The sequence below is a fragment of the Antrostomus carolinensis genome, unplaced genomic scaffold (genome assembly GCF_000700745.2).
Source record: "Antrostomus carolinensis isolate BGI_N321 unplaced genomic scaffold, ASM70074v2 scaffold13135, whole genome shotgun sequence".
Lineage (NCBI taxonomy): Eukaryota > Metazoa > Chordata > Aves > Caprimulgiformes > Caprimulgidae > Antrostomus > Antrostomus carolinensis.
Genome location: NW_010314321.1, coordinates 20,498 through 47,239, shown reverse-complemented (window position 1 = coordinate 47,239; position 26,742 = coordinate 20,498). Strand labels below are relative to the sequence as shown.

Sequence of the window (26,742 nt, the reverse complement as noted above, 5' to 3'; positions counted from 1 at the left end):
ACCTTTGCACTGAGCACCCTTACTGATAGTGGCCATGTGCACCCTAGACCTGAATTCTGTGTTGATTCCTATTTGGCATGTCTTGAGGACTTCAACTTTTCCTTTTCAAAATTAAACACATTTTCTCTTTACTGCTAGTGTGGGTGGTCTCATAATTAAATGTCAAAGGCAGCAGAAACTAGAAATAGAATAAACTTTCAATTTTTTAAATTATCATTCACGGAAGTACCCAAATGGGGTCACATTGCAGCTTTTTCTTTGGAAGTCACACATTCTTTCCCTTCTTTACCCTCTTTCCTAATGCTTTTCTCTTACAGAAACACATTCTCTGCATGGCAAAAGACTGGATTTACTGGGAAGGAATGATAAGTATGTGTCTCTGATCAACTACAGCATCCCTCAGCTATGTCAGTTCACGGTGTGCATTGATCTAAACCGGACTGCCAATGTCAGCTCTTGGGCAGCATTTTCCTATGACACTGACACCACCTCCACTGACATCAATGACATAGAGCTTGGACTCTCTGGAGAAAACAAGCAGTTGAGACTGTATCTTTTTGGCACAAGACGAGACATTGAGATCGATCTGGCCCTTTTTGTGTGGTATAGCGTGTGCTTCTCATGGGACACCAGGAAACAACTGCTGAACATCTACTGCAATGGTAATCTCGTACATACCGAAACCATTGGCGGTGCTGAGTGCCTGAAACCCAATGGTAGCTTGGTGCTGGGCCATCTGCACAAAAGAAAAGATGGTTTTATTGTGCGGGTAAGCAACAGCTTCATTGGCAGCTTGTACTACTTCCAAATGTGGGACCGTGTGATGGGTCAGGAAGAGCTGCTGGACTGCTCCATGGGCAATGTTGTCAGCTGGAAGGAGGAGTACTGGAACTTCAGCAGCATCCTTCCCATTGCAGATCGTCACCTGCGCTGTGGTGAGTCTCTACAATATTTTCTCTTCTTGGGGCTTGTGTGTTGCTGAGGATCACACACAGAGAGTAGGGAACCCTCCACTGCTCAGGACAACAGGGATTGTCTAATACCTCTGCGTTGCCACTGCTATGATTAACACCAGGAGTGGACAGAGCTGTAGCCATGCATATGACATTGCCTACTCACCCCACATAGTGGAGTGATCTTCTAGAAGCAGATAAGGAGGTTGTGGATGAGGGAAAGCTGGCAGGGTCAGGCTCTGCCACTGAAATCCCTTGGAGGCTGCTGGCAGGTGGCATCTTTTATATGAACCTTCTAGTGGTTCTCCCTTCTGCTGGGGCACCAACCTGCTACTCAGCTGGCTTGGCACTGAGCGAGGTGGGTTGGACACAGAAATTATCTTCCAATATATTTAACAATATTTAACTAAAGCCATTAGTTAGATGATAGTAATCAGTTTTCTGCAAGACTCATGTCTGTTGTGTGCCCTAGATGGATGGTGCTCCATTGAAAAGCACCCTTAGCAGTGTTTTGGGTTATATCATCATTCAATCCTGATGTCTGTATTTACTGCAAGCTATTTAAATTGCACAGTATTCAAACAGAGGACCGAGGTTAAATATTTGACTGATTGACTGACTAATTTACATAAAACTAATGACATGCCGTGATTTTTAGGTGCTCCACAATAATAGTGAATGCATCTTTACTAATTGTTTGTAAGCTGATGGCTTCACAGGGAAAGCAGAGACACAGTCAGAAGTAATTGGTCATTTTTGTTGTCCAGTTTGAGAATCCAAAGAGTGTCCCATCAGACAGCACATCTCTGTCAAATGCAGCACCCGCTGACTTCACTGCAGTTCCCACTGCACTTTCCCATCTCCTGCTCCAGGTTTCATCAAGCCAGGGCCAAAGGCAACGAGAAGAGAATCAGGAAATCACCGACTGCTGCTGAAACCTGTGCTCAGAGGGTTTTCCCCCACCTCCCTCATTGCACACGCCTCTCTCTGCACTGAAGAATGCAGGCACTAATCACAATTGCTGCAAATTACAACCTTCCCATCTGTCTCTTGGCTTCCTGCCCTGCTGCCTTTACCCAGACAGTCCTCTTCCTGCACTGCCTGTTGCCAGAGCTATTTCCCTACTTGTGTCCCTGACTGAGGGGACACATAATCTGATGAGGAGGGAGGAGGAAGGCTCAGTTTCCCTTTTCCAATTAACACCTTTGCCCTTGGGCCCATTCACTCTGTGGGAAAGGTGTGTGCTTGGCTTGGCAAGGAGTTGTGAGAAGCTTAGTCATGTTTGCTGATGAAAAGTTTAGTACCTAAAATCAAAGCCTTTGCTCAGTGTTCATGGACTTTGAGTTTTCAAAAACAATAAGCGGGATTAATTTCAGCAGCTTTTTAGTGGGACAAAGCACATTAGAGGGAGGCTTTCAATGGTCAAAGCATTTTTTCCCTCTAAAGCCGTCCCCAAGAGCCGGATGATTTCCTCTAGTTAGGATTCTCCAGTGTAGCCTGAATTGTTCATTCAATCTGGAAAATGTTGGCTCAAATATTAAAAGGTTATAAGCAAGGAGTAACAGCAGTGTGTCTCACAAGTGACAACCTACACCAAGAGGCACCAAGGCTACGCTTGCCTATGGTACCATGAACCATGGGAACCCTATTGTGTTCCACACTGGGAGAAGGGTTACTGGAATTGACATTTTCGCAAGAGCGATAACTAAGATGACTGTTGTGAAGTCCTAGTTATAGAGATGTTAATAAAATTTAATCATGTTTGAGAATCTGTCATGTATCAGATCTTGGCAAGACCTTTGCTTCCACTATAAATCTTCTCCTTTAATTAACTGAAGTTCATGAGCTAGCTATTGCACAGAGACATACTGAGGATGTACTGGGTAGGGATAACAGGGAGTGGTGTCAGGACACACTGAGATTTATGTCCTGTTTGTCAGATAGGAGAAGCTGCACTTGGCTCTACCTCGTATGGATTGTCCATATGGGGTCATACATATTGAGTCTACATGAGAACACCTGGAGCGTGCGTATAAGAAATAGTTGTGCCAAACAGTTGCTATGTAATGAAATGTCCTGGGGAAGTGCCATTTCAATGCTAGTGTTGTTACTCAAACTGGTACTTGTGTCCTATAGCAATTACTAGCTACATGGTTTGCTTCTTGTGTTTATAGATGTTGTTTATAGACCCGTGTGTTGCTTGGTTCACCTTGACAGTAGATAGTGTATGCAATGGTGCTGGGAAGTTGGGGAACTTGCCTTGTTTTGGAAATCCTACATCACTTTGGGCAAGCCAGGGCTCATTTAAGCAAATTGAGTGAAACTTCTCGTGTGAATGTAACAGGAATGTAGCAGCTTTAAGAAAGTTTGTTGACATTTTATAAGTGATAAAATTATTAGAGCAGTTGCACTGGCTTTGCTTGCTAGCAGGAGTAAAGTTATTGTTCTGCCTTTGCTTTTTTCCTGGAGTTCTTGAAGATGATCCTTTACTTTTCCAGCTCAGCTGGGCCTTTGCTAAAAGTGTAGAAGTAAAAGTGTGTGTTCTCATCCTCTTACTGACTCAATCTTCATCTCTTCCTCCCTCTACCTCACCCACACACAGATTTCTGATTTTCTTCTTAATTTTAAGTAATCTGGGAAAGGGATGAATGTACAACATCTGAAAATGACTGCAGAAATATATTTATTAGAGTTCTCTTATTGGTTGGTCTAATTTTTGCTGCCCTTCAATTAGCAACCATACATATTTACAGGATGCCAAATAAATCATTTATTAAATTATCAAATCAAAATCCATGACTAGGACTTTAAAAATGTCAGTGGTACAGTATTTTTCTAGCTTGAGATCTCATCTGTCATCACTCCTTAGCCCTCATTTTGTGAATGGATTCACATGTATGTTAATTAAAGTAAATGAAGTTACAGGATGCAGGTGGCTAGTCCCACACCTGCCTGCTGGTAATGATCCTTGACATGTGAGAATAAACAGATTTTTTTTTTTTCTTCAGGTGATAATAAGAAAGAGAAAGAAATAAATTAAAATCTGTGAAGTTGTAATTATGCTTCATTTGTCAGGAGATGAAAATGGCATTGTGAGTTACATTCCTGGTTATAACAGGTTTGGGTTTTGTTTAGCAATTTCTCTATTTTATTATTTTTTTTCCCTAGCAGATTTTTCTGATTCAATCCCGGATGACACTGGGTGATATCATACATCACCCCTGGGGCAATGGTTTTTGAAACATTACACTGATAACAACCGGAACAGAGAGGAGCCTGTAATCACCCAGCTATATGCAGATTCCTCCTGTCTGGAGAGGACCTGCAGCACTGGAACAGTCAAGAGGACAAGTTAAACCCTAGCTGTACAAACAGTTTAGTTTATGGCTTGATAAAACATATCCTAATATCATGTCTGTACTTCTGTAAGGAAAGAAAAAATAATTTATTCCAGTGATAAGGCAGGTCTGCACAGCACTGACCCTTCTGCGTTCTCACCACACTTCCTTTATGCCAGCAGCTCTTAAACAAAGCTCATAACAAGACACTCACTTTCTAACAGCTTGAAACTAGGGACTAATTATTTGTTGCATCACACTGAGGCTCACAGAACCCATCTTTGCAGCTGCACACCACAGGGAGGCACACAGGTTTCCACTAGAAGTTTAACCTGTGGGATTAAAGTCGCTGGGGATGCTGGAATATCTTCCTGCCCACAGCTCTGGGGCTCAGGTACTCCAGGTTTTGCTCTTTGTATTCTCATGGTAGTATGTGTTGTGAGGGTGGGGAGGGTTTGGTGTGCATGGGTGCTGAAGGAAAAAGCACATCCCACTGGATTCAGGTCCTTCTGTTTTCTTTAGAGGAGTCGTTTTCCTTTGTCTCTAGGCATTTGCTTTTAAGTTAGTAGATACTTCTGGCTTCTTGTTTTCTGCATATTCATGTGCATGTAAAACAGTGGTAGGAGGTCTGTGTATTGAATATCTAGGTCTGTCTTACAGCTAGATGGTCTAAACCTGTGGATTTTCTCCAAATAAAGAATCAGCAAATACCCATTATGTCAGGTCATGTTTCTGACCTACTACACACAATGGATTTGAAAAGGCAATGTGGCAGCTTGCTCCTGGACTTGCCAGCATTTTAGTGGAATAGTAAAGTAGAATAAATTAGTCCTCTTTTTTTCCACCAGTTTAGTACTATCTCAGCAGCAAAGGCCTTAGTAAAGAGGAGAGATGCCCAAATGAAAATCTAAGATTCATCAAGCACCATGGGAAAGCAGGCTCGCTGTTTTTACAGCTTTCTGTGCACCCTGGGAGCAGTAGGGACTGGCTACAAAGGGCATTGCTCTGCAAAAGCAGGTTGCTGAACACTTTGATCTTTGGAACAGCCCGGGCATCTTTCCTGCTCCCCATCCCACCTCCGAGGATCATTTGGAGGCTGAAGGTCTGAGCTGAAGACTGAAGGGTCTAAGCTTAGTCTGTAAGAGCCAACATTGGAGAGACAACTCAGAGCTGGACTTCCAATAGTTTTATTGTCCTCTTGTTCATTAATTTGGAACTCAGAAATTGCTCTGGTTTGACTTTGTGCTGAGTGCACAGCCTGTGGCTTAATGCAAAGGGGAAAATTGATTATTTGTCTAGGAAGCAAAAGCTTGTGTACTGGAGCGTGCCTGTTCAGAAGGGGCTTTTAGCTTCAGCTGTCCTTTCAACTTCACAAAATAATTTCAAGCTATTTAGGATAAAAATAGGAGGGTTCAAGTTGTTAACAGCCCCTGTTTCTGCTACTGTCCATGGATGTACTGCCTTTGATTTGAATGGATCAGAGATGGGCTGTTACATTTTAAGCATGGATGATTCTCCTTTACTTGAACTACAGTAGAGAAAACAATGTTTTATGAAGCATGGTCTTATCCTACTTATTTCCAACCACACTCCTTATTCATAAACGTTTGGCTTTGTATTCATATGTTAAGTTTATTTCTCTTAGTCAGAGATAGAATGTCAAGTTTCTGACAGTCATGTGAGTGAAGAAAAAAACCACAAATTAGCAAGGAAACAGTACATCTAGAGCAAAATGTTGTGATCCTGCTTTTCTTTCATCTCTGAGACCTGTAATGTTATATGGTGATTCGGTTCACTGCAATTTTCTGTAGTACATGTGACAAACATCACCCGCTTTGTCCCTGTCTGCTTGGTGATGTGGCAGATTGCATGTGAAATGCAAAAATCATATCTGGTTTGACAAGGTGATTCACTTCAAGGAAAATTAGCTACGAACAATTCTCAGAATTCTTTACTTTGAAAACAACAGGCAGGATGGCGGCATTTATAATGGGAATCCTTATGCCAAGTTATCATTAAACTAAAACCGTGGGTATCAACATTCATCTCACACAGCATTACTGTGTGTTAACCCCTTAGCATTCAGTGCTTGACAAATGCCTTTTCCTGAAGGCTGGCACAGGTTACACGTGCAAGAAGGGAACAGAATGATAACTGCTCTTCAATACAAAAAGATAATGTTGCATAAACTCTGGTCTTCCTTGTGATCTAAACTCTGCAAACCCTGTGGTCTCCCTTGTTATGCTGTAGCTACCTCTGGAGAAATACACCACGCACAGGTGTATTTTCCCCCTTTGCCTTCACCCTGCAGAGGTCTGTGGAACAGCAGCTCTTTGTTACTATGACCTTTGCTGAAAGACTCAAACCTCTCTCTCACCTGGACTATTTTCTTCCTTACACTTTTGCCACTGTAGATTCTTAGGCCTTTTAATGTTCCTTTCAGCAGGTTCAAGCGAATCATCATCAACAAGGGCTCCTACACTGTCCCCGTTACCTCCAACCGGTAGTACCAATGGTACCATTCCACGTAAGTGCTAAAAGAGGATGTTTTAAATGCTGACATGACCATCACTGACACTGACTGACACCAAACACGTGACAATTTACAGCTCAGTCACATGTTTCAGCTATTGCTGCTCAGCAAGGTACTGTAGGTCAGCAGATCCTCCCATCTCTTCCTGTACAACCTTAGCAGGCAGTAAAAGCCAAGTCAATGCTCCCACAAGTATGAACCACAACTTGTTAATTTGTAATAACAGGACAATGTGTTTGGGCCCTTAGGCTCTTTAATAAAATTTCTAACAATGCAGCAGTGATCTAGACTCGAACACTTGGAGCGTGAGATTTCCCAAAAAGCCTCGTGATGGTGGGAATGGGAAACACAACCGTGGCTGAACGGAGGGGTCAGGAGATGGGAAGGGGTGCAGGCACCTTCTGTGCAAACTACAGGATGCATCTCACTTCTGTTCTCTTCTTACAGTCAGCTTCTTTAATGTTGATATGAACTTTTCTCTTTTCTACAAAACTGAGAGAGCTCCTGATTACTATGATGCAAGGAACCTTCTTGAACACTGGGTGGGTAGCTTTCTTTTCTTGTTCTTGTGTATTTCTAGCAAGTATCAGATGATGAGGACAGCTGGTACAGAATGCAAACTTATGGGATAACACAGAAATGAGTATTCATGTAACAATATTGTGGCGCTTCAGAATCATGTTATCCAATGTATTTTTAACAGGATAAAATTAAATTCAGAAGGAAGGGAAAAGTGTTGACACTTAGCAAATATTTTTAGCCATTTTCATGGGGATTTAGAATTTTGATGACAATTTTAAATTTACAAGAAGGTCTAAATAAAGTATTGATAAATCAAGTTAATAAAAATATTACTGTTTTCTTTCCAGTTTAGTATCATCTTTACTGGAGAAGAATTTATTGTGACAAACTTTAAAGTCAGGTAAGCCTCTGGCTGTGTAGTGACATCACTTTGACCCTCTGTCATTTGAGTGAAATTGTAGCTAGCTTCCAAATACCCATTTCACAACTGACCAGTCCCCTGACAAGGGTATAAACCAAACCCCCAGATCTGTACAACTGCAATCACATGGAACACCTACAGTTTGTTTACCGGGCTCATTCACCTGAAAATATATATCCTGCCTAACGCTGCTGCCAAACTGAGACCTCATCTTTGGCTGTATAAATTGGTTCATGATGAAGATTAAACCTTGCTGCTGCTGCAGTGTGTGAGCAATGCATCATGTGGGCTGATGTATCTGGTATGCCATCCTGGCAATTCAAAAAGTACAGAAATTGGTACCTGTGGGAGATGGGAAGTAGGACAGAGTGCTGGTACCTGCAGCATAGGTACCAGCACCTTAGTTCTGCTGAAGCTCTGTTTCAGTGATTGCACGGGAGCGCGAACGAGTTCAGGGGTCACATCCATCTGCAGAGTGAGGGTCACAGACCCCTGAGGGATGTCTAGGTTGTGTAAGTAGGTACACACTGGCACTCACATGGCATTGTCCAGTGGAAGGATATTATAGTTCCAAAATGCTACTCAGAAGAAATGCTTTTTGCACAAGATTCCTCCTGTATTTCATACCTTTTAGCCCAATCCAGCTGTACTCACATCCAAACTGTGAGCAGCTGAGAGAGATATTTATCAATTCATAAAAGTATCACTTGTACACACATAGAATTTTACCATTTTAGGCATATTTTGACTTCCTGCTATCTTCTCTGACTTCCATAGTTGCTCTTTGCTTCACAAATGACAATACAGTAACACACTGCACTGTTTAAATGAGGTGAACCCAATTGGGAAAATCATAAGAGAAGGGTGGGACCCATTCTGGGAGAAGTGTTTTTTGTCAGGATGCATATCTTGGTCTTGGTGATTTATGTAGACACACCTATGCTGAATTCAGGATGACTTCTCTGCTGCAAGGTCTGGCTCATGGCAGTCACAAGGTATTTTATTTTAAGTGACAGCAGAATGGGACATGTTATATGCTTACTATGAAATAATCATTCTCTTTTGCTTGCAGGGGTAATTATCCACAAAGCAGTGTCTATAAGAAGGCTCATGTATGTAATTTGTTATTTTGTAATTTAAAAACTTACTTTTTTCTTATCTCTGCATAGAGGATATAGTAGTTGCCTGGTCTAAATGCTCATACTATTGTGTTTTGTTGAAATTATTGAATATTGACCTTCAATCTTGTAGATGTACCCCATGGAAAGAGTCGAGCTGGAAAGCCACTGTCTCTCAATAGATATTTATATGTTCTGTGTAGACAAAGGAATGCTGGATGTGCCCAGCACTATCTGCAAGCAGTCTGCTTTGCAATAGCCTTCTGGTGAGCGCACTCATTGAACAGCGTTAGATCTAGATCTGCTCTGCTGTCTACGTGAGGCAGCATCAAGGCACCATGAGGTTCTGCTTTATCCTGATGTACCTCTAGAAGTACCGTGAAACAGGCCACTCTAGAGACAGGTCCCAATAACATTTAAAGCAATAGGTTCTATTTTAATGAGAACACTGTGTTTCTGCTGTTTGCTTTCCTTAAAACCCAACTTGTGTCTGTTGTTTCTAACCAGCTTCTTTTTGTGTTTTTCTATGTGAATTGAAGATGAAGGTAAAGCAGATGTCACAAAGGTAAGACCCATGGTTATGAACTGTGGCCAGGAAGGCTGCCAGGATGAATCCTACACCTCTTCTGCAGGAAATCCTAATTGCCTTCTGACAGGCCAGAAGAAGAAGGGGAGCTGGGTTCCCATCACCTTCAAGGGGTTGCAAATGGTTTACAAAGGCCATGCTGAGTGGGGAACAAGTATGTAGAGACATGAGTGAGTTGGAAACATTTGAAACATCCCACTCCTAAGGAAATCTCACTCGTTAGCCCTCAGCTAAATTAGAGGACCACTGAGGTGATCCTCTCACAACTGAGATGGATTGTTGCTTCATTCTGCCATGTCTGAAGCCACTCAAAGAGAGATCCAGTCTTTCCAAACTTCCTAGAGTCAGCATAGTTATCCCGAAGAATAGTTGTTTCCATGAAAAAAAGCTGGAATCCAGTGGAGATACTGAAAGCACTTAGTTAAATCTCAGTTTTCCAGGGAGCCTAACACATCTCTTTGGACACAGGGGTACTCAAGCACCTCATCAGTTTATGACTAGCTCACTCCAAACTTTAAAACCTGGTTGAAAAATGCTTACTTGTGACAGAGATGTTCCTGATAACATGATTAGGAAACCTTTTGAGGTATTTACTATGAAGCTATAAATAGATTTTTGTACCTGTATTCCCAATAATCTGTACTTTAGAAAGCAGTTCCAGTGATAAGTTACTAGCGTGTGTAATGCCACTAAGTGGCACTTGGTGACATTTGCCATAGGACTGCACTTATGGTGAACAAAATACATACATAAATTTTACAATTCAACATTATTTTCTAGGTTACTCCTTAATTTTGTAGCCACTTCTAATTGTGAGATGTTACTAATATGGTAGCCTTGTTTGTGTATTATATTTGTAGCTATGTCTGTAAGGCCATTATAAAGGCCACATCACTTGAAATACAGGAAGTGCTGAGTCTGAAGATCAAACAGTTGTTGTTGAATGACACTTATGAAGAGGGACCATTATCCTTATATGTGAAACCTGAAGATGTGGCTGTCAAGCCAATAGGTAATACTTCATTAAAACCTAACTTCATTTTCCTAATTGGAAATCACATGCTTTGCAATTCTGGCTACAAGTGTTTTATCAAATTTAAATTTTGCAGAGAGGTTAGGTTAGAAAACATCCTTACAAATAGTTAGACTGACATCATCCGATGCATAACCTGTAGAACATCATCCAGTGACAGCAAGATCAAAAACTTGGGTTCAGACAAATGGAGATAAGCTAAAACTTAAATCCTGGTGCCAAGGCAGGTCTGAGCACCTTTGCAATGAAGGGAAGGTCAGGTTGATGATGCTTCTGCTCACAACCAGTGCCCAGAACCTGGCTATTAAGGGACACCTGAGCCAAACACCAAAACCAAACCCATTGTAGAAATTCTCTTAATGCCTGTGCACATTGGATCAAATATCAAATTGTAAATAATCTCTTTGTTGGTTTGGTTACAATCTTTATCGCTCCTTAAAATACAGAAGTAAGCCAGAGATAAGAGCTAACAGACTGTTACTGAAATTTAAAAACATTTTCTATCAAAGACTTACAAAAGATCAGCTGCAGACAATAAAACTACAAGCCTGGAGGAAAGACATTGAAAGGATAATAAGGGGCAGTGTCAAAGCACCTTCAGATAGATTAGAGAAGCTTGCAGGATGTACTGGCATTAAATACATTTTGTGATGCTGGGAAACTAACACTCTACCTGAGAACTGACCTTGTCAAACAGAAGAGAAGAAGGTCATAGAAGAACAGGTGAAATATTTAAGCAAAATATTTTCTTGCAGCCAATAAACTTGTAAAATACTCCTATGCAATTTACAAATTACAGCTCAGTCCCATCAGGACAGGAGGTCCAGAGAACTGCTGGGTCCCTGGGTGTCGGGGGGTGTCTTCTTTTTGACTATTAAATCTTTTTAAAGAGCTGTTATATATTTCTTCCACAGTACTGATGGATTGTCCAGAAAGCTTTTCACACACAACCTACAAGGGGAATTATTCCTGGCCACTAACAAGTCCAGCTACCAAAGCAGAGGTCAGCTGCAGGAAAAACCCTCTGCAGTTTGCTCAAAGGAGCTGGTGAGTGAGGAAATCATCTCATTTTGGTTCTTGCACGGGAAACAGGAGGGAGCACCACGCTTTGTGTGATGGGGAAACGGATGGCAGACTGTCGTGGCACGGAGCAGTGCCATGCCAAGAAAGATGCCCAGTACACAGGGCCAGTCTAGCGTAGGCTGCAGGGAAAGGGAGTATTGCATCCTTTCCATCACCTGCAGCCAGGTCAAGCCAGCACAGCAGGAAGCTGATTCTGCTTGAGCAGGGAGAGAAAACAGAGGCACTGCAGCATTTTGTGCCATCCACTCACGACTCTCAGCCCACCAGTACCTCTAGATGCATTTCAAATTGCTCTGGCATTTGGGCTTTGCACCCACTCTGCTAAATGAGTGCTAAGCCAGATCTGACTTGCAAGTCAGTGTTCAAAAATGGATTAATTAATTAGAATCTCAGCTACTTATATGGGAAGTATGAGGAACATCAATTATATATTTTTTCTTGTAACAATGTACACTGTTTTCATTTTTCAGTGCAATTAATATTGAACTTGAACAAGCTTTCTGGAAGAAACCAAATATGACTGAATGTAAATTACTGGAAGAACTTCCAAATAATATTGTAGACCTCCATGATATCATGATAACAGATGGTAAGGTGCTAGATACTTCAGTGAGACACTGAATCAAAGTGAAAATAGTTATACTCAGATAATGCTTATGTTGGACATCTGAAGAACTGAAGTAATAGGTTGTGTTATGTGCATACTACTCACTTGGTCATTGTCAAGTTTTTTAATGTAGATGAGTTTTGTGGGTGCCTCAAAATTCTCTAGCTATCACTTTGAAGACTTGTCTCAAATCCTACAATTAGATTTAGAACTAAGTAAATAATCGATGAATGATGTGACAGGTTGTGCCTGTCTATATTACCACATATACCACATCAAAATAGTTCATAGTTCATGTTCTGTAGATCTCATACCAAGAAGCACAAATCTGTGGGTGGAATTGAAAAATTTGTGCTGTAATCCCTGTAAGCTATAAGGTGATTGTTATGACTTGATTGTATTTTTTTTTCAAGCTATACAAAACAGTACAAATTGTTTGAATGGTGAACAAAAACAATGCCACAGTTTATCCACCTACTCAGCAGTAGCATCAAATAAATAATAGATCATTGAAAGATATCTGCAGTTGGATACAGTCTGTCTGACTCCCAGGGTGTAAAACTCTGCTTCTATAAAAAAATCATAGGAGGATGATGAGATGATGAATGGCAAATACAACTTCTCAAACTATATCATTCAGAATTTGCTTTTGCTGCTATACCAGGCAAGCAACATTTGGGGGAAGGGGCAAATCTTGTGTAATTTTGAACTAAAAAATGCTTGTAAACATGACCAAAGTTAAAACTAAATATTACTTACAGATAATCCTTATAATCCAAAAGCAGACGATACTATTCTTATGAAAAGTACATTGTTTTCTTCCTTTAAAATATAACCTGAGATATCCAGATTTTGCTTTGAAGTTTTTGTCAGTGTCATTGACAATGTTGAGCACTTATTGACTTATTCTTAGGTGATAATTTTATAACAGATCAGAAGCATTATGATGATATGGAAAGAGAGGAGAAGCAGACTAACTCCTTGCTTTAACATGGACGCGTGTAGCTATATAACTACACATGTAGCTGAGCCACAGAAATCATCTGTACTTTCTTTTTTTTTTTTTCAGAGAATGCACAAGATGTTGTACAGCATATTTTATACCTCTTGCCAGATGCAAAACTGCATATGGAAGAATTAGAAATCATAGCAACTAAAATTTCTGATATCGTAAGGCTTGCAGATGTGAGCATGACACTTGCAGAGACTATACTGTCTATACTAAACTATATTTTGCTGCAAGAAATAGAAGATCAGAACATAAGAAAAATGACCAATAGGTAAGTAAGATAATGTGTGCAGAAGTGGCTTCCTAATTGAAAATGTCTCTATGGAGTAATTTATGCAAGTACACAGAGTTTACCCATTTTGGATTTGGGGAAGATGATAGTTTACCCACTTGTCACTGCACAGCCTGAGGCTCCAAATAGGAAAGGTTATTCTACTTTGCACTGACTGATCCAACACTAACCATCAGTGTAAGAAATGCAGTATTCATCACATTAAAAAGTCTTTCAGCATTTCTCATTTTAAAGACCGTGTGTATCTGCAATTTTCTGTTACGCTTGATGTAAAACAATATTTTAATAAATACAAGAAATATTAAAAGAAGAAATATTAAAAGCAAGAAAAATGAACTTGCCACTTGAATTCTTGACGGGGCGATGCAACAGCCCAGTTGTTTGTACTGGAAGGAAGAGTAGTCAAAAATAGCTTAGAAAATCTGCAGGAGAGAAAGGAATGAGGAGCATCACAATCCTTTGGCTGTATGCTCTCTCTTCAAAGTCTACTGCACTGCAGTGTGTGGAGTGGGGCTGTGATAGCTGCTGGCATTCAACACCTCTGCCTTCTCAAATAGGCTGTGGATTTTTTCCAGTAAAATATCCATTACTTCAAATTCTCCTCCCATGAAATACAAGGTTTTGGGGACAAGGATGATATTCTAATAGGCCCTGGATTCATGATCCTTAATGAAGATAGAGTTGGTATGTACAAGTTGTAATAACAATGTCTTTTACTATTTTTGTGGACAGGAGAATCTTAGGTGTTTGAATTTTTCCACGAATCAAACCTCAAAAGAGAGTGACCGCTGTGATGATACCTGACAAGTGCTAGTATGATATCCTCACAAGAGCTATGATGCTCCTTCTGTCAGGCCTCAGTAGAAATTTTGGATCCCAGATATTTTGAGGAAGTTGGACTCCAGACATCGCAGCTCTAGGGCAGCTGTGGCTGAAAGGATCCCACAGGGGTCTGTCTGGGACCAATGATGAGTGAAGATAACACCAGACCTAAGAAGGACATGAAGGTTTTCTTTTAGTCTGTCAAGGGCAGCTGTCATACACATTTTCAACAGAGTATTATCCCTTCTTGTGTACTGCTGAATGGCCTTAAAGGAGGCCAAACAAGACATGGAGCTCTCTCTTAATACTCTTAATACCCATGAGCATTAAACAACCCTAATTTGCTGCTTCCTTTGGATTCCAACATCTTCTTTCTACCTAGAAAAAAAACAAAACAAAGCAAAACACTGAGAGCAGGGCACAGAAAGCCTGTGAAATCTCATCCTCAGAGATATTCAGAGCTTTACTGGATAAGAGACAAGACCCTGAGCAAGCTGACCTACCTTTAAAGTATGCACTGCCTGGGGGAGGTGGGGAGTTGGATGACAGACCTCCATGGGACCCTTCCAGGCTAAATTATCCTGGCTCTGATATTTTACCTGAGGGTACAATTATATGATTGCAAATAATCAAATTAGCAGGTTTTACAGGTTACTGTCTTCCAGATGAAATGGTGTATTGACTGGGTGTGAATTTTGACTTAGGTCTCCCCAGAACCACTTTGTGTTGCCCCTGCAGGAGGGTATCTTCCATCTGCCAGAGTTTTGGCTTACTCAGACATGTTAATTCAATTGCTTGCCATCACCTGACCCTGTGCCAGACAAGGTGTCATCTATAACAAAATGGACCCATTCTGCTCTACTGATTGGTCTTGTGATCATAAATCAGAGCAGTTTTCAGCTGATTGTGTCCAGACTGCATATTATGAAGCCAGGAGAACATTTCAAGAGGTGTATTTTTTATTTTTATTTTTTTTTTCATCCTTGCTGTTGCTCTTGGTAAAGTATCCTGAAGACAACTGAGGAGATCGGCTATAAGATGACTTACACAGAAAGAAATATGTCGGTGATAACCGCTTCCTTGGCTTTGTTGGTGATGCGTCCAGATCCCAACATATTTGGAGGACTGGCCTTTGGTGTTACCTCCTATGACAGAGGTGTGGATCTCAAGGTGAGGACAAAGTATTACCTCAGGAACCACTGACTAAGCCAGACAATCCTGCGGCTATTTTGTACTGTTGTGTATTTGACACAGGCAGCTCTGAGCGTGTCCTCTCTCTCTCCTGCAGATCAATGTTCAAGAAAAGCCTTTCAAAAAGGCCTTGGCCTCTGTGTTTTTGCCAAAATCACTGAAGAAATTCCTAGGGATCGAGCACTCTGACCCAGACAAGCATTCAAAGATCCAGTTTAATTTTTTTGGCACTACTTCACTCTTTGAGGTAGCTATGACTCCTAACAAACCCTCACACGACAGTAATCGGTTCAGCTGCTCTTGGTGTGTACAAAAGAAAAACCCCAATAGCATCATCTGTTCTGGGCACATTTAGCATCAGACTGATGGAGGACTAATTTCTTAGTGCAGGGGAGATGTATCCAGGCAGCAAACCCTTCGCTGTAGCAATGATGTAGCCCTGAGAGGTGTCTGCAGATCTTAGACTTTTTGTTCATTTTCTGTAGCTGATGTTATTCCAATACTGCTCTTCTGTAGGAAAAGAACAAACCCTAATCTTCCTCTGATAGTAAGCTCTTGCTTAAGGAATATGCATAGCACATGTCATATATCATTAATATAATGTCAAGATTTATCTCCCCATTAAAATAATAGCAGCATTGATATGCAACATTTAGGACTATTTTACTATTTGCTATGTTTTTTTAACTCGGGGTGGATGAGTGTAATTAAAAAGGGAGACATTTCTTTTGGTATGATGGAGCATACAATGTGCTGAGCAACACTTTTCACACAGAAGCAGCATTCACAATTGTGTCTATTGTCTAATGAGCTAAATGATGCACAACTGGATGTTTTGACGTACTGAAACAATTATACAGCTTTCTCAATCCAGCTGATGCATCTGGAACTCTGTTCTGCTTCAGCTGACGTGGAAACTGTCCCTGAATTTGCAGCTAACTACATTTTCTAATGAAATACCAAGTAGCTAAATTACATCAGGCATCCCATGGTGTTTGGCTGACCACCATTTCCAAGAAATACATTTTTTTATCTTTTAAATGGAAGCAGGAAAGAGCAGGATTGCTGGTAACTGAAATGACTTGGAATTTTTGCATGCATGTATTTTTCCACTGCAGGATGACAGTTTAAAGAAGGAGAGATTGAATACCTATGTTGTGAGTGCCAGCATTGAAAACGCATCAATTCAGAACCTTAATGAGCCTGTGACTATTATTCTTCAGCACATAGAGCAAAATACGGTAGGATGTGTTTGTTTCATCAAATACTTGTTGAATTAGAGCCTATTTCACTTTCCCTTACAATAAACTGGCAACAGGACAAAGAAGGTTAAAACATTTTGCTGTCTGACCTCTCCAGGATATATCAACCAAAACATTAATAGACCACACAGATCCTGGTGTTTAATTCCTGAAGGTTAGTAAACCTTCTGTCTCCACTCTAAATCCATCCTCAGCAGCAAGGAATGTTTTAATTGTCTCCTTGTTTTGCTCTAGGCAATTTTTTTCAAGGAATAGTTTATTTGCTAAAAAATGGCAGGTTTGGGATTTGAATGAAATGATTTGTCGTTGCTGTGAATTCAGCAAACTGTTTCAGTCACTAAAAGGGGTAAATTTCAACAAAATCAAAACATTGCATAGCTGTTTTCAAAAATAATTTGGTTGGTTTTGTTTCAAAATGATGTTTCAAAACTAAAATCTATCTAAAATTTTTTTTGGTGGGCATGGGTCAAACTTGTTGACTAGGTACCACCTTAACATTTTGGTGTTGTAACTGTTTATGGTCCAGCCTCCACAGAAGTATATTGCAAGCCCAGGGCAGAACATAATTAGTCAATAAGATGCATTTAATTAAAGTACCAGATAATGAGAGCTTGAAAATGCCACTTTTATGGCAATATGCTCTTTCCATTCAGTTCTAGCAAATAATATGTACCCAAAAAATTCATCTAGATACCTCCTCTCTTCCATCATTTTTACTCTACCAGGCCATCTGGCACCTCTCAGATTTTTTTCCTCGACCTTTTAGAAATATCCTAATTACATATTTAATGAGATACCACCCTAACCTACATCTCTGGCTCTCTGCCTAATTATATTTGACAGTCTACATATCACAAATCTTTAACAGCTTATCTGTTAGGGTGGTTTCCTGTAAACTCTGTTCTATATTAAACTTTATTAACAATAAAAGAAAATGAATCTGTGCCTTGGGAAAGTTTGCTGCAGCATTATGAGTAATAAACTAGAACGTCCCCAAGGGAAAACACTGCATTGAATACCCATTTAAATCTGTTCAGCTGTTTGCAGGATGCAGACAAGATTTATTTTCTCTTAGGTGTCTTTCCTGCCTGGTTTCAGAGACAGTGCAAACACTGGAATTCTAAAATAAAGGTTTTATTTGTGCTGAGAATTGGTTTTGGTTTTGGTTTTTAAATTATATAAAATCTCAGGTTGTTATTCTAGGTCTTAGTCATAACTTTGAATTTCACGAGTAATTCAATATGACATCTCAGATACCACATGAAGCCAATGAGATCAGACACAGGAATTGGTCTAAGCTGGACAACTTGTCAGATTTAAAAGACAATACAAGATACAAGAAGACTGGGAAAATCACTGACTCCCAGGATTTCACTTGGTGAAAGGGAAAGTAAAAATTGGGACCCTCTGCTGGTTTTCTGCACCATGGATGGGATGGCTGATATCCCAGCTGGTTTCCAATGACCAAATGTCCAACTGCTCCTGAATTACTGGCATCTCCAGTGACCTACAGACCTGCTGTGACACCACCATGCAAATAATTGCAGAGATCACTACAGAGGAAATAAAATCAAACTGCCTTAGTTATAAACCCTGATTACAGGCAAGATGCACTGTCTGCAAGTGCAGGCAATGCACAGATGTACTGAATAAACGTCACAGTCTCCTTTTTCTCTGCTTTCAGGGTAATGCAGCAGTGCACTGCGTCTTTTGGGACTTTCAGAAGAACAGTAAGTGTTATCTACACACTTGCTCTGTCACCAGCCTCACAGAGCCTTTGGCTCCTTGACATCGCAGCTTGAAACTGTGAGGCTGTCCTGTTGAGTCTGTGTTGCTGGTTTCCATTGATGTTGTGTGGTGGTTTTAGACTGGCCAGCAGCCAAACACTAAACAGGTGCTGGCTCAGGCTCCCCCAACGGGATGGAGGAGAGAATCAGAAGGGTAAAAGCAAGAAAACTCATGGGTTGAGATAAAAACAATTTAATATTTGAAATAAAATAATAATGATAATAACAGTAATAACAGAATATACAAATGAGTGATTGCTCACCACCCACTGACTGAGGCCCCCCCCAGCCTGTTCCCAGGTAGCAATCCTGGAGCAGAGACAGTCCCAAAACCAAAACCACAATCCTGGAAGAGAGAGAGAGCCTGAGAGATCCAAGAGCTTTCTGGTCAACCCTCATTAATACACTGAACATGACATTATATGATATGGAATATCCCATTGGCATATCCAAATGACAATTTGGGTTTGCTAATTTTACTGTCCAGTCCTTTGTACCTGCAGGCCAGCAAAACACAGGGAGTTTGGAAAGTCCTTCATCTTCCAGCGACAATTGAAAACATTACTACCTTATCAACATTCTTCTACAAATCCCATACTGAAATCAAAACACAGCTAACTCTAGCTACTAAGAAGAAAATTATCCTAGCGAAACCAGGACAACTGTGTATTGGGTTAACTCAGAACACGTGGGAGAGGTTTTTCTCTGCAATTATTGGTGCTAGAATATATGTAGTTTTTAAATGAGAAGCTCAGCTTCTGAATATGTCATACATGCCACAAAAATAGGGTAATAAATTTAATCTTACCAGGGAAGATCTGCCTTTTTCAATGCTACACTCTGCCTAAACAAATCCTCTGCCCTGTAAATATTTCTTGCCTTCTATGTTTCCACACCCTGCAGCATAATCCAGTCCAACACACTTTTCCTTACCTTCCTGCTTTCTCTGTGCACAGGCATGTAAATGACTTTAAATATTTCTTCATTCCACCAAAGGCTTTCAGCCAAGTTTTGAGGTTCTCAGGCAACTATATAAGATGTGTTCCTGTGTGAAATCTCACTTGTCTGCTGCTAAATGACCCTGCAATCTGCACTAACTTGAGCTCATATTCACACGTTCTGCATGCGGCAGAGCTATAAATGACTGAGCATGACTAACTCTGCTTAAAAATCCCTTTTTCTCTATTACACAGATGGACTGGGTGGTTGGAATACATCGGGGTGTGAAATAGAATATACAGATATGAATTACACAATCTGTTTTTGTAACCATCTTACCCATTTTGGAGTCCTACTGGTAAGTACTCTGTGAATCATCTCCAAAAAAGTCTCGTGGTACTAAACAAAGTCATCGCCAGTTTTGGGGAGAGATGGGAGATTCATATCTATACAACCTGTTAGATATCTGCAATTTAGCTGAAATCAGTAATAACAAACAAAACAGTTATAATAATTTTTATGGTATAAAGTCCTCTAAATGTCAGTTGCTTCAAGGCAAATTCATTTCACAGATTTAGTTTGTACTTCTTTGCAATGTAACTTTATCAATGTTAATATGTTATTTGCTGTGTTGGAAATACTGTGTTAAATTTATTACCTGTCAGTGGCAACTAATGACATTACATCTTTCTGAAAGTTTTACCTATGCTCCATCAGAAGGGAAGTTTAATATAAATATGGGAGATGTCATTAACTATCGTCTCTTATTTCTCTGTAACACAGAGAAAACTGCCTCTACAAGTTGAATGTCAAAAAATGAGATGACTGCCTGAGAACGGGCTGCAACGATTGCAAAGTGTTAAGCAAGTTCAAAGCAAACTGAGTAGATTAAAGTTGTCTAATCCCAGTAGGATACAACCTACATGATGGAGTAAGGCCATCCCTTTGCCTTTGGATGCTTGTCCAGCTTCCCCTAGAGCCCAGCATCACCCTGCACCAAGAGAGGCACGACAGCCCTTCCTGCTAGGAAAAATATGATTTCTACAGGAAGGAATTTAGATAGGACAGATTTCAGGCAACCTGTTAAAGTTTCCATTCAAACAAAGCGAGTTCAGTCTGATGTTGAGATCACACCTCTTCTGCAGTGCCACTTTAGTCATCAGCACAGCTACAACTATTTAACAGCACAGTCGATTGTACATCAGAGATGTAGGTTACTAGTCTGAGGTTCAAACAAGAGAAACTGTAGCAGGGAACCATAAAATCCTCTCAGTATCACTCCTGGCAGCAGCTGTGGAGAAGCAGGGCCCAGGCTCCCAGCTGATTTTTGCAGAGGGATGCTTTCTGGACATGGAAGATCCTCCCACGCTCCGAGGCATTTAGCAGGTTTGTGCAGTTCCCAAGTGTGGCAGCTGCCATTCAAACCAAGTAGAGCTTCTCCTACAAAGCGAGCTCCCAGTGGAATAATTCTGGCAAGATCCTGGAATCCTGGTTGTATTTGTGGTTTCTGAAGTACAGCTTTTCCAGCTTCACAATTTATTACCGGATACTTTAAATACTGTGTATTTTTACTAGTTTGGATATTCTGTAGGACTATACAATAAGAAAAAGTATTAATGGAAACTTTCCAAAAGTAGCAGTAAGCAGAAGAGAAATCAATTTCTTTATCCATGTGAGAATGTGGAAAGCAGTTTTCTTTATCTGTTATAGCAAACTGTGATTCTTTATCTTCTACCATAGGACTTATCCCGGACAGAGATAGATGTCACACATGATCGTATATTAACTCTGATAAGCTATGCAGGATGTGGTGCTTCTTCCCTTTTTTTGGGTATAACACTGGTGACATATCTAGCCCTTGAGTAAGTCTGATCCTTTTTTTTATATCACTTTTAATATTTTAGCAATAATGAATTTGCAGCAACTATCAGAATGTTCGGTAACATTGATGCTGTGATGCATAGGAGGGAAGACTGAGAGCTGCCAGTGTGAATATTGCTTTATTTTGACCTGTGACTATGGTGAAATAAGGGGGGTTTAAATACTCATGCTTCAATACAAGCACTAGTCTGAACTGTTCAGCAACTTCTATGTTCCTAAATTTCTGTCATTTCATAAATTTACCTATGGACATTGGTAATATATCATGTCAAGAATCTGGAATATTCCCCATATATAGACTATATATTGGATGATACCAGCAATCTGGAATATTCCCTGTGTATAGACTGTACATTGGGTGGTGTCAACAGTAAAATATGGAAATTTTTCTCTTCTCTTGCTCTTGGTCTTTCTTGTGTTTTGTCCTTTGCTTTCATTTTACACTGCATGTGCCAATAGCTTCTGGCATGATGGACCCTAGACTTAGGTAACTGTGGGTGTTCTCATAATCCAGTAATATTGCAACAACAGTAGCATTTGATATAGCAGTAAAATGATGATGTTAAGTCAGTCTGTCCTCCACCAAGTGTGAAACACCCAGCAGGTCTCCATGTATATAGAAGCTCTGATTTTTCAAGCTGGGAAATCTGCTTCAAAAACCCACTAGTGATGTGATATGGAACACTAACGTAGACACAACTTACACCACAAGAAGTAAATTTATAACATGACGAACACGCATTTGTCCTACTCTGCATTAGTGAATGCACCCAGCACAACTCATGCAGTGATAACCCCATGGACTTTCCCTTTCTTTTTAGAAAGCTGCGGAGAGACAACCCTTCAAAAATCCTGCTCAACCTTTGTGCCGCACTGCTGATGCTGAACTTGGTCTTCCTCACCAATTCCTGGCTGTCCTCATTCAACCAGCCAGGTCTCTGTATCACCGTGGCTGTGCTCCTTCACTATTTCCTTCTTGCAGCTTTCACATGGATGTGCCTGGAATCTGTTCAGTTTTACCTGTCTCTTGTCAAAGTTTTCAATGTTTATGTCCCCAAGTACATCCTAAAATGCTGTATCGCTGGCTGGGGTAAGTAAGCAGATTTCTTCTCCATTTCTGTGCTTGTTAACTTCTCTAAGACAGGGCCATATTTGCAAAAGTAAGTTAGGACACTGAGCTAATAGAAATGTGGTGCACACCCTGAGTCATAAGGATGGATTTTTTCCCTCAGGCAGGTTCAGCTGAAGTTTTTTCTGCCCAGGGAGACACCAGCAGAAAGTGCCTTTTGCTCCCTGCACAGAGTCATAGGCAAGGAAAGGCAAAAGTGGGTGGAAGGAACTGCTTTTCCTGCCCCTCCTGCTCTTTACAGGAATGATTTATCATGGTACCTCATGTCAGTGGGTGTACCTGAGGAAGTATGAACTGCCCACAACCTTCACCTCTGCATTGGTGATGCTCAGAGGTGATGTTGTTCTCCTTCTCCAGGCCTCCTCTCCCTACCTGTCATTCTCTGATTCCTCTACAGTGGGTGGATTTGACTTTCATTCATAGCTCTCCTGAGATCTTCACTGATTCACCTTTCCTCCAAGCACTGAGCATCAGAGTCTTGTTTGGGAGAAACATAACAAAAAAGACCCAAAATGCTGGCTCAGCTGTTAGAAAAGGTGTTATCAAAGGCACTGACCCAGGGCAGAATTTGGTCTGTATTTTTTGCATCACCATTAGCTGCTGTTTTAAAGAGGTTTTTTAGGCTTTTAAGTAGTGTGCAGTGTATCATCATCTCCATCCTTAGATCTGATGTTGGACATAATTGTTCCCAGGGGCAGCCATCCATGATAGTGGTGTTGGCGGCAGCTGTTCTCGACTGAAAAGCCAGAACTGAAAGAAATATGGGAAATGGGTGGAAGGGAAGACTGATAAAACACTGTCTGGAAAATGTCTGTCACTATCAGATCTGAACACAAAATGCTGTAGTCTGCTTATCTTTTGACACTCTGCTTTTTGTAATAATCAGTTGGTTTTATTTTACCAGATTGGATCCCTTCTGGAGATGTTTGAACACACAAACATTTTGCAAACACAGATATTTTTATGCCTACTCATTTGTAATTTACATAAATAAGGAGATTGTGCTATGCCACACATTTAATTACACTTGTTTCAGAAGGAGCTTTAGGGGTAGAGTTTCATCCTAAGATGTATGTCTGCTGTAATTACTCATCAGAGATTATCTGACATCTTTTCATATTCTCCATTTTTTCTTTTTAATCTAAATATCTCTTTTTCTCTTGCCTTCCATATTAGGAATGCCAGCTATTGTAATTACTATTGTGCTTATTATAAATAAAGACTTCTATGGCAGTGGATCACATTCTGAGAGCAATCCATTCAGCAATTTGTAAGTATAATGCTTTAAGCTTTTTGATGGTCACCAGAGTACCTTAAAGATAAAAGAAATAACCAAAAGGCAACAACTTTGCTCTTGCTTTTGCCTTTTCTCCCCCATCTTAACCCTCTCCTTTTAGTGGTTCTAGTTTTTTGGATCATTTTGGATATATGGCTACTACATGGAGTAACTTTCACATCAGTGGACTGGGCTTGAGGACAGGGAGGGCTTCTGCCAGTCAACTTCATTTATACTTTCTGGAAAATCTCTTTCTTTACATGACATTAACTCAATCTGATAGAACATTTGTATATGTCCTATATGTATATGTCCTGTATCTCCTGCATGTTCTATATTTCTGGTAAAACCTAAAGGCAGAACAATTGCTCTAATATTTTTCACTTTTGCCTCTATTTTTTAAATGTCAATTCACATCACTCTCTCTTCATCATTTCAAATTCTTTTATTTAAATCATTTCAACCTCCTCTCTTTTCCAGTGGGAAAACACTGCATTCTTTCATCCTTTTAAAAGAGTTTTACAGCAGAGTGCTTCAATTTTTCTCATCTGCTTTCTGCTTAGCATAATCTGATCACTTGTTGGTGAAGATTACCTGGAATATTTGAATTCTATCCCATCAGAGAGGCAACACGCCCGTGACACCTCAGAGGGAAAATTTTTACCCATCTTTAACAAAAAGGCAGTAGAACTCACTAATTTATGTCTGAGGAAAAGCTAACCAGTGCTCATCTCTGTGCTGTACTATTATTTAGATTCCTAATTAAGCCATATTTTACTCGTTTTTCCTAAAGGCAGTGTGTCTTTGTGTGTATATACTATTAAGTTGTGAAACAATTGTCAGGTTTATCTGAATTTGGCAGAAATATTAAAGTCTCCAAGTTGTTGAATTTCTATAACATCCATGAAAAAGTCAAGTGGAGAGATTCTATGAATGTCCTCACTGGGGGAAAGTAATGGGTGTTAGGGAATGCCCCCCACTAGGTATTGGAAACCATATGGGACACTTATTTTGGAAACCAGGCTTCCTTAGTTTCACTGCTCACAAAACTCCTTATTGAATCCATGCCTCCCTTTCTTGCAGTTGCTGGATTCAGGAGAATGTAGTGTTTTACATCTCCGTTGTGGCCTATGTCTTCTTGATATTTTTGACGAATACAGCCATGTTCATCACTGTTCTTCTTCAAATCCACTCCATGAAATCAAGGACGCAAAAGAGATCCAGATTCTGGAAACGAGGTTTTCTCCAAGACCTCAAAAGTGCTTTCAGCTTGATGTTCCTTTTGGGCTTAACTTGGGGCTTTGTCTTTTTTGCCTGGGGAGCAGTGAGGATATTCTTCTTGTATCTCTTCAGCATTTTTAACACCTTACAAGGTAATTTCTGAAAGGAGTACTGCTATAAATACAACAGCTTAGGGCCGTGGACTAGAAATAAATTTGTAACATCATGTAATTCAAATAAGCATGGGGGAAGAGGAGTGCTCATATAGCTTTTGTGTTAGTGTTTAGCTATTTTAATAGGAAAGTGCCACGGCAGTGGGATGATTGTGTTGTTTAGTTATCATTGCTGTGATAGATATACTATTAAAGACATGAATTCATGACTTTGAAATGTGGGTCCCAATAAATGGGAGGGAGCTGGCACAATCCTTTTCATTGCAGCATAAAAATGGTTGATAGAACCTACAGTGATTCGCAGATTATTTTTATACCAAATCTGCAGAAAGCTCTTCCCAATACCCTTCATATGCACAAAGGACTCAGTGCCATGCTGGCCCAGGGACCACCCCTCTGCCCATACATAACATATTGGTAACTGAATGGCATATAAAAAGCTTAGAAAACAGACAGCAGGTTGGAGAATCCACTTGAAAACCTGTGAATTTGTCTTCTTACTTCTTTAGGGTTCTTCATCTTTGTGTTTCATTGCCTAATGAAGGAAGAAGTAGTGAAACAGTGCCGAGTACACTTCTGCTGGGGAAGATTTCGTCTGAGTAATTATTCTGGTAAGCATTGAGGGGTTTTGTTTATCTTGACTCTAGGCAGATTCTTCTCAGAGATGCACAGCAAGAAGACAAGAGGCAATGGACACAAGTTACAGCTAGGAAAATTCCCATTAAACATAAGGAAACACATTCTTCACAATGAGGGTAATTAAATAGGTGATAGTGGCCCAGAGAAGCAATGGAGAGAGTCTCACTCCATAGAGAGAGTCAAAATTCAGCTGGACAAGTGCCTGACCAACCTAATCCAACTCTGGGCAGAAGTCTGGAGTGAAGACCTCCAAAGGTCCCTTCCAACCTAATTTTTTCTAAGATTCTGCTGTTTACCAGCTCAGCAAGATATAACGTGTCATGGCTTATTCTGGGCTACCTCACGGCTATTGATTTTTCACAGAAATATGGAAGAATAGCTTCGGTACCTCTATGTGTCCATCAAAATTAGGTGACATAAAGAATGAGTCTAACAAAGGAGAAGCTAATTCAGTTTAGTCTTTTTAGGAAACCAGCCTGAAAATCCTGTATTAACACATATGTCCTGTACACAGTAGTCCTGTGCATTGTGTGCTGCCAAGGAATACGTGGCTTTCCATTTGCAGAGGGGGAATTCAGCTCTAAGTAGCACATTGAGTATTCTTCCTTGAGTATGAGCCAGCCCAATGCTGTATGATACAATAAGGGTAAGGCTGCCATTCCTCTCCTTCGTGTACCTCTGGTCTTTGGCAAGACCTTATCCCAGTGAATATTACCTGATTGCATCCCTAGAGGGGAAATAGAAGATTGAATTGCTGGTATCCAGCCCCACCTGCACGATCAATAAGGGTAAGGCTGCCATTCCTCTCCTTTGTGTACCTCTGATCTTCTTTGGCAAGACTTTATCCAAATGAGTATTACCTGATTGCATCCCTAAGGGGAAATAGAAGTTGCTGGTATCCAGCCCCACCTGCATGAGTGTGACAAA

General features: G+C 40.4%; 1 protein-coding gene across 1 annotated transcript; it reads left to right on the top strand.

The window, feature by feature from the left end:
• Window positions 1-317: 317 nt before the first annotated feature.
• Window positions 318-25,798, top strand: LOC104524660 (adhesion G-protein coupled receptor G4; the record flags this gene model as incomplete). Its single annotated transcript, XM_029084873.1, has 18 exons — window positions 318-935; window positions 6,738-6,818; window positions 7,272-7,366; window positions 7,694-7,746; window positions 10,332-10,483; window positions 11,419-11,551; window positions 12,058-12,176; window positions 13,264-13,474; window positions 15,322-15,487; window positions 15,606-15,755; window positions 16,627-16,749; window positions 18,455-18,500; window positions 19,751-19,854; window positions 21,237-21,358; window positions 22,199-22,467; window positions 23,683-23,776; window positions 24,866-25,155; window positions 25,686-25,798. Coding segments are annotated over 18 exons (2,939 nt in total), but the record flags the coding sequence as incomplete, so codon positions are not given.
• Window positions 25,799-26,742: the final 944 nt, after the last annotated feature.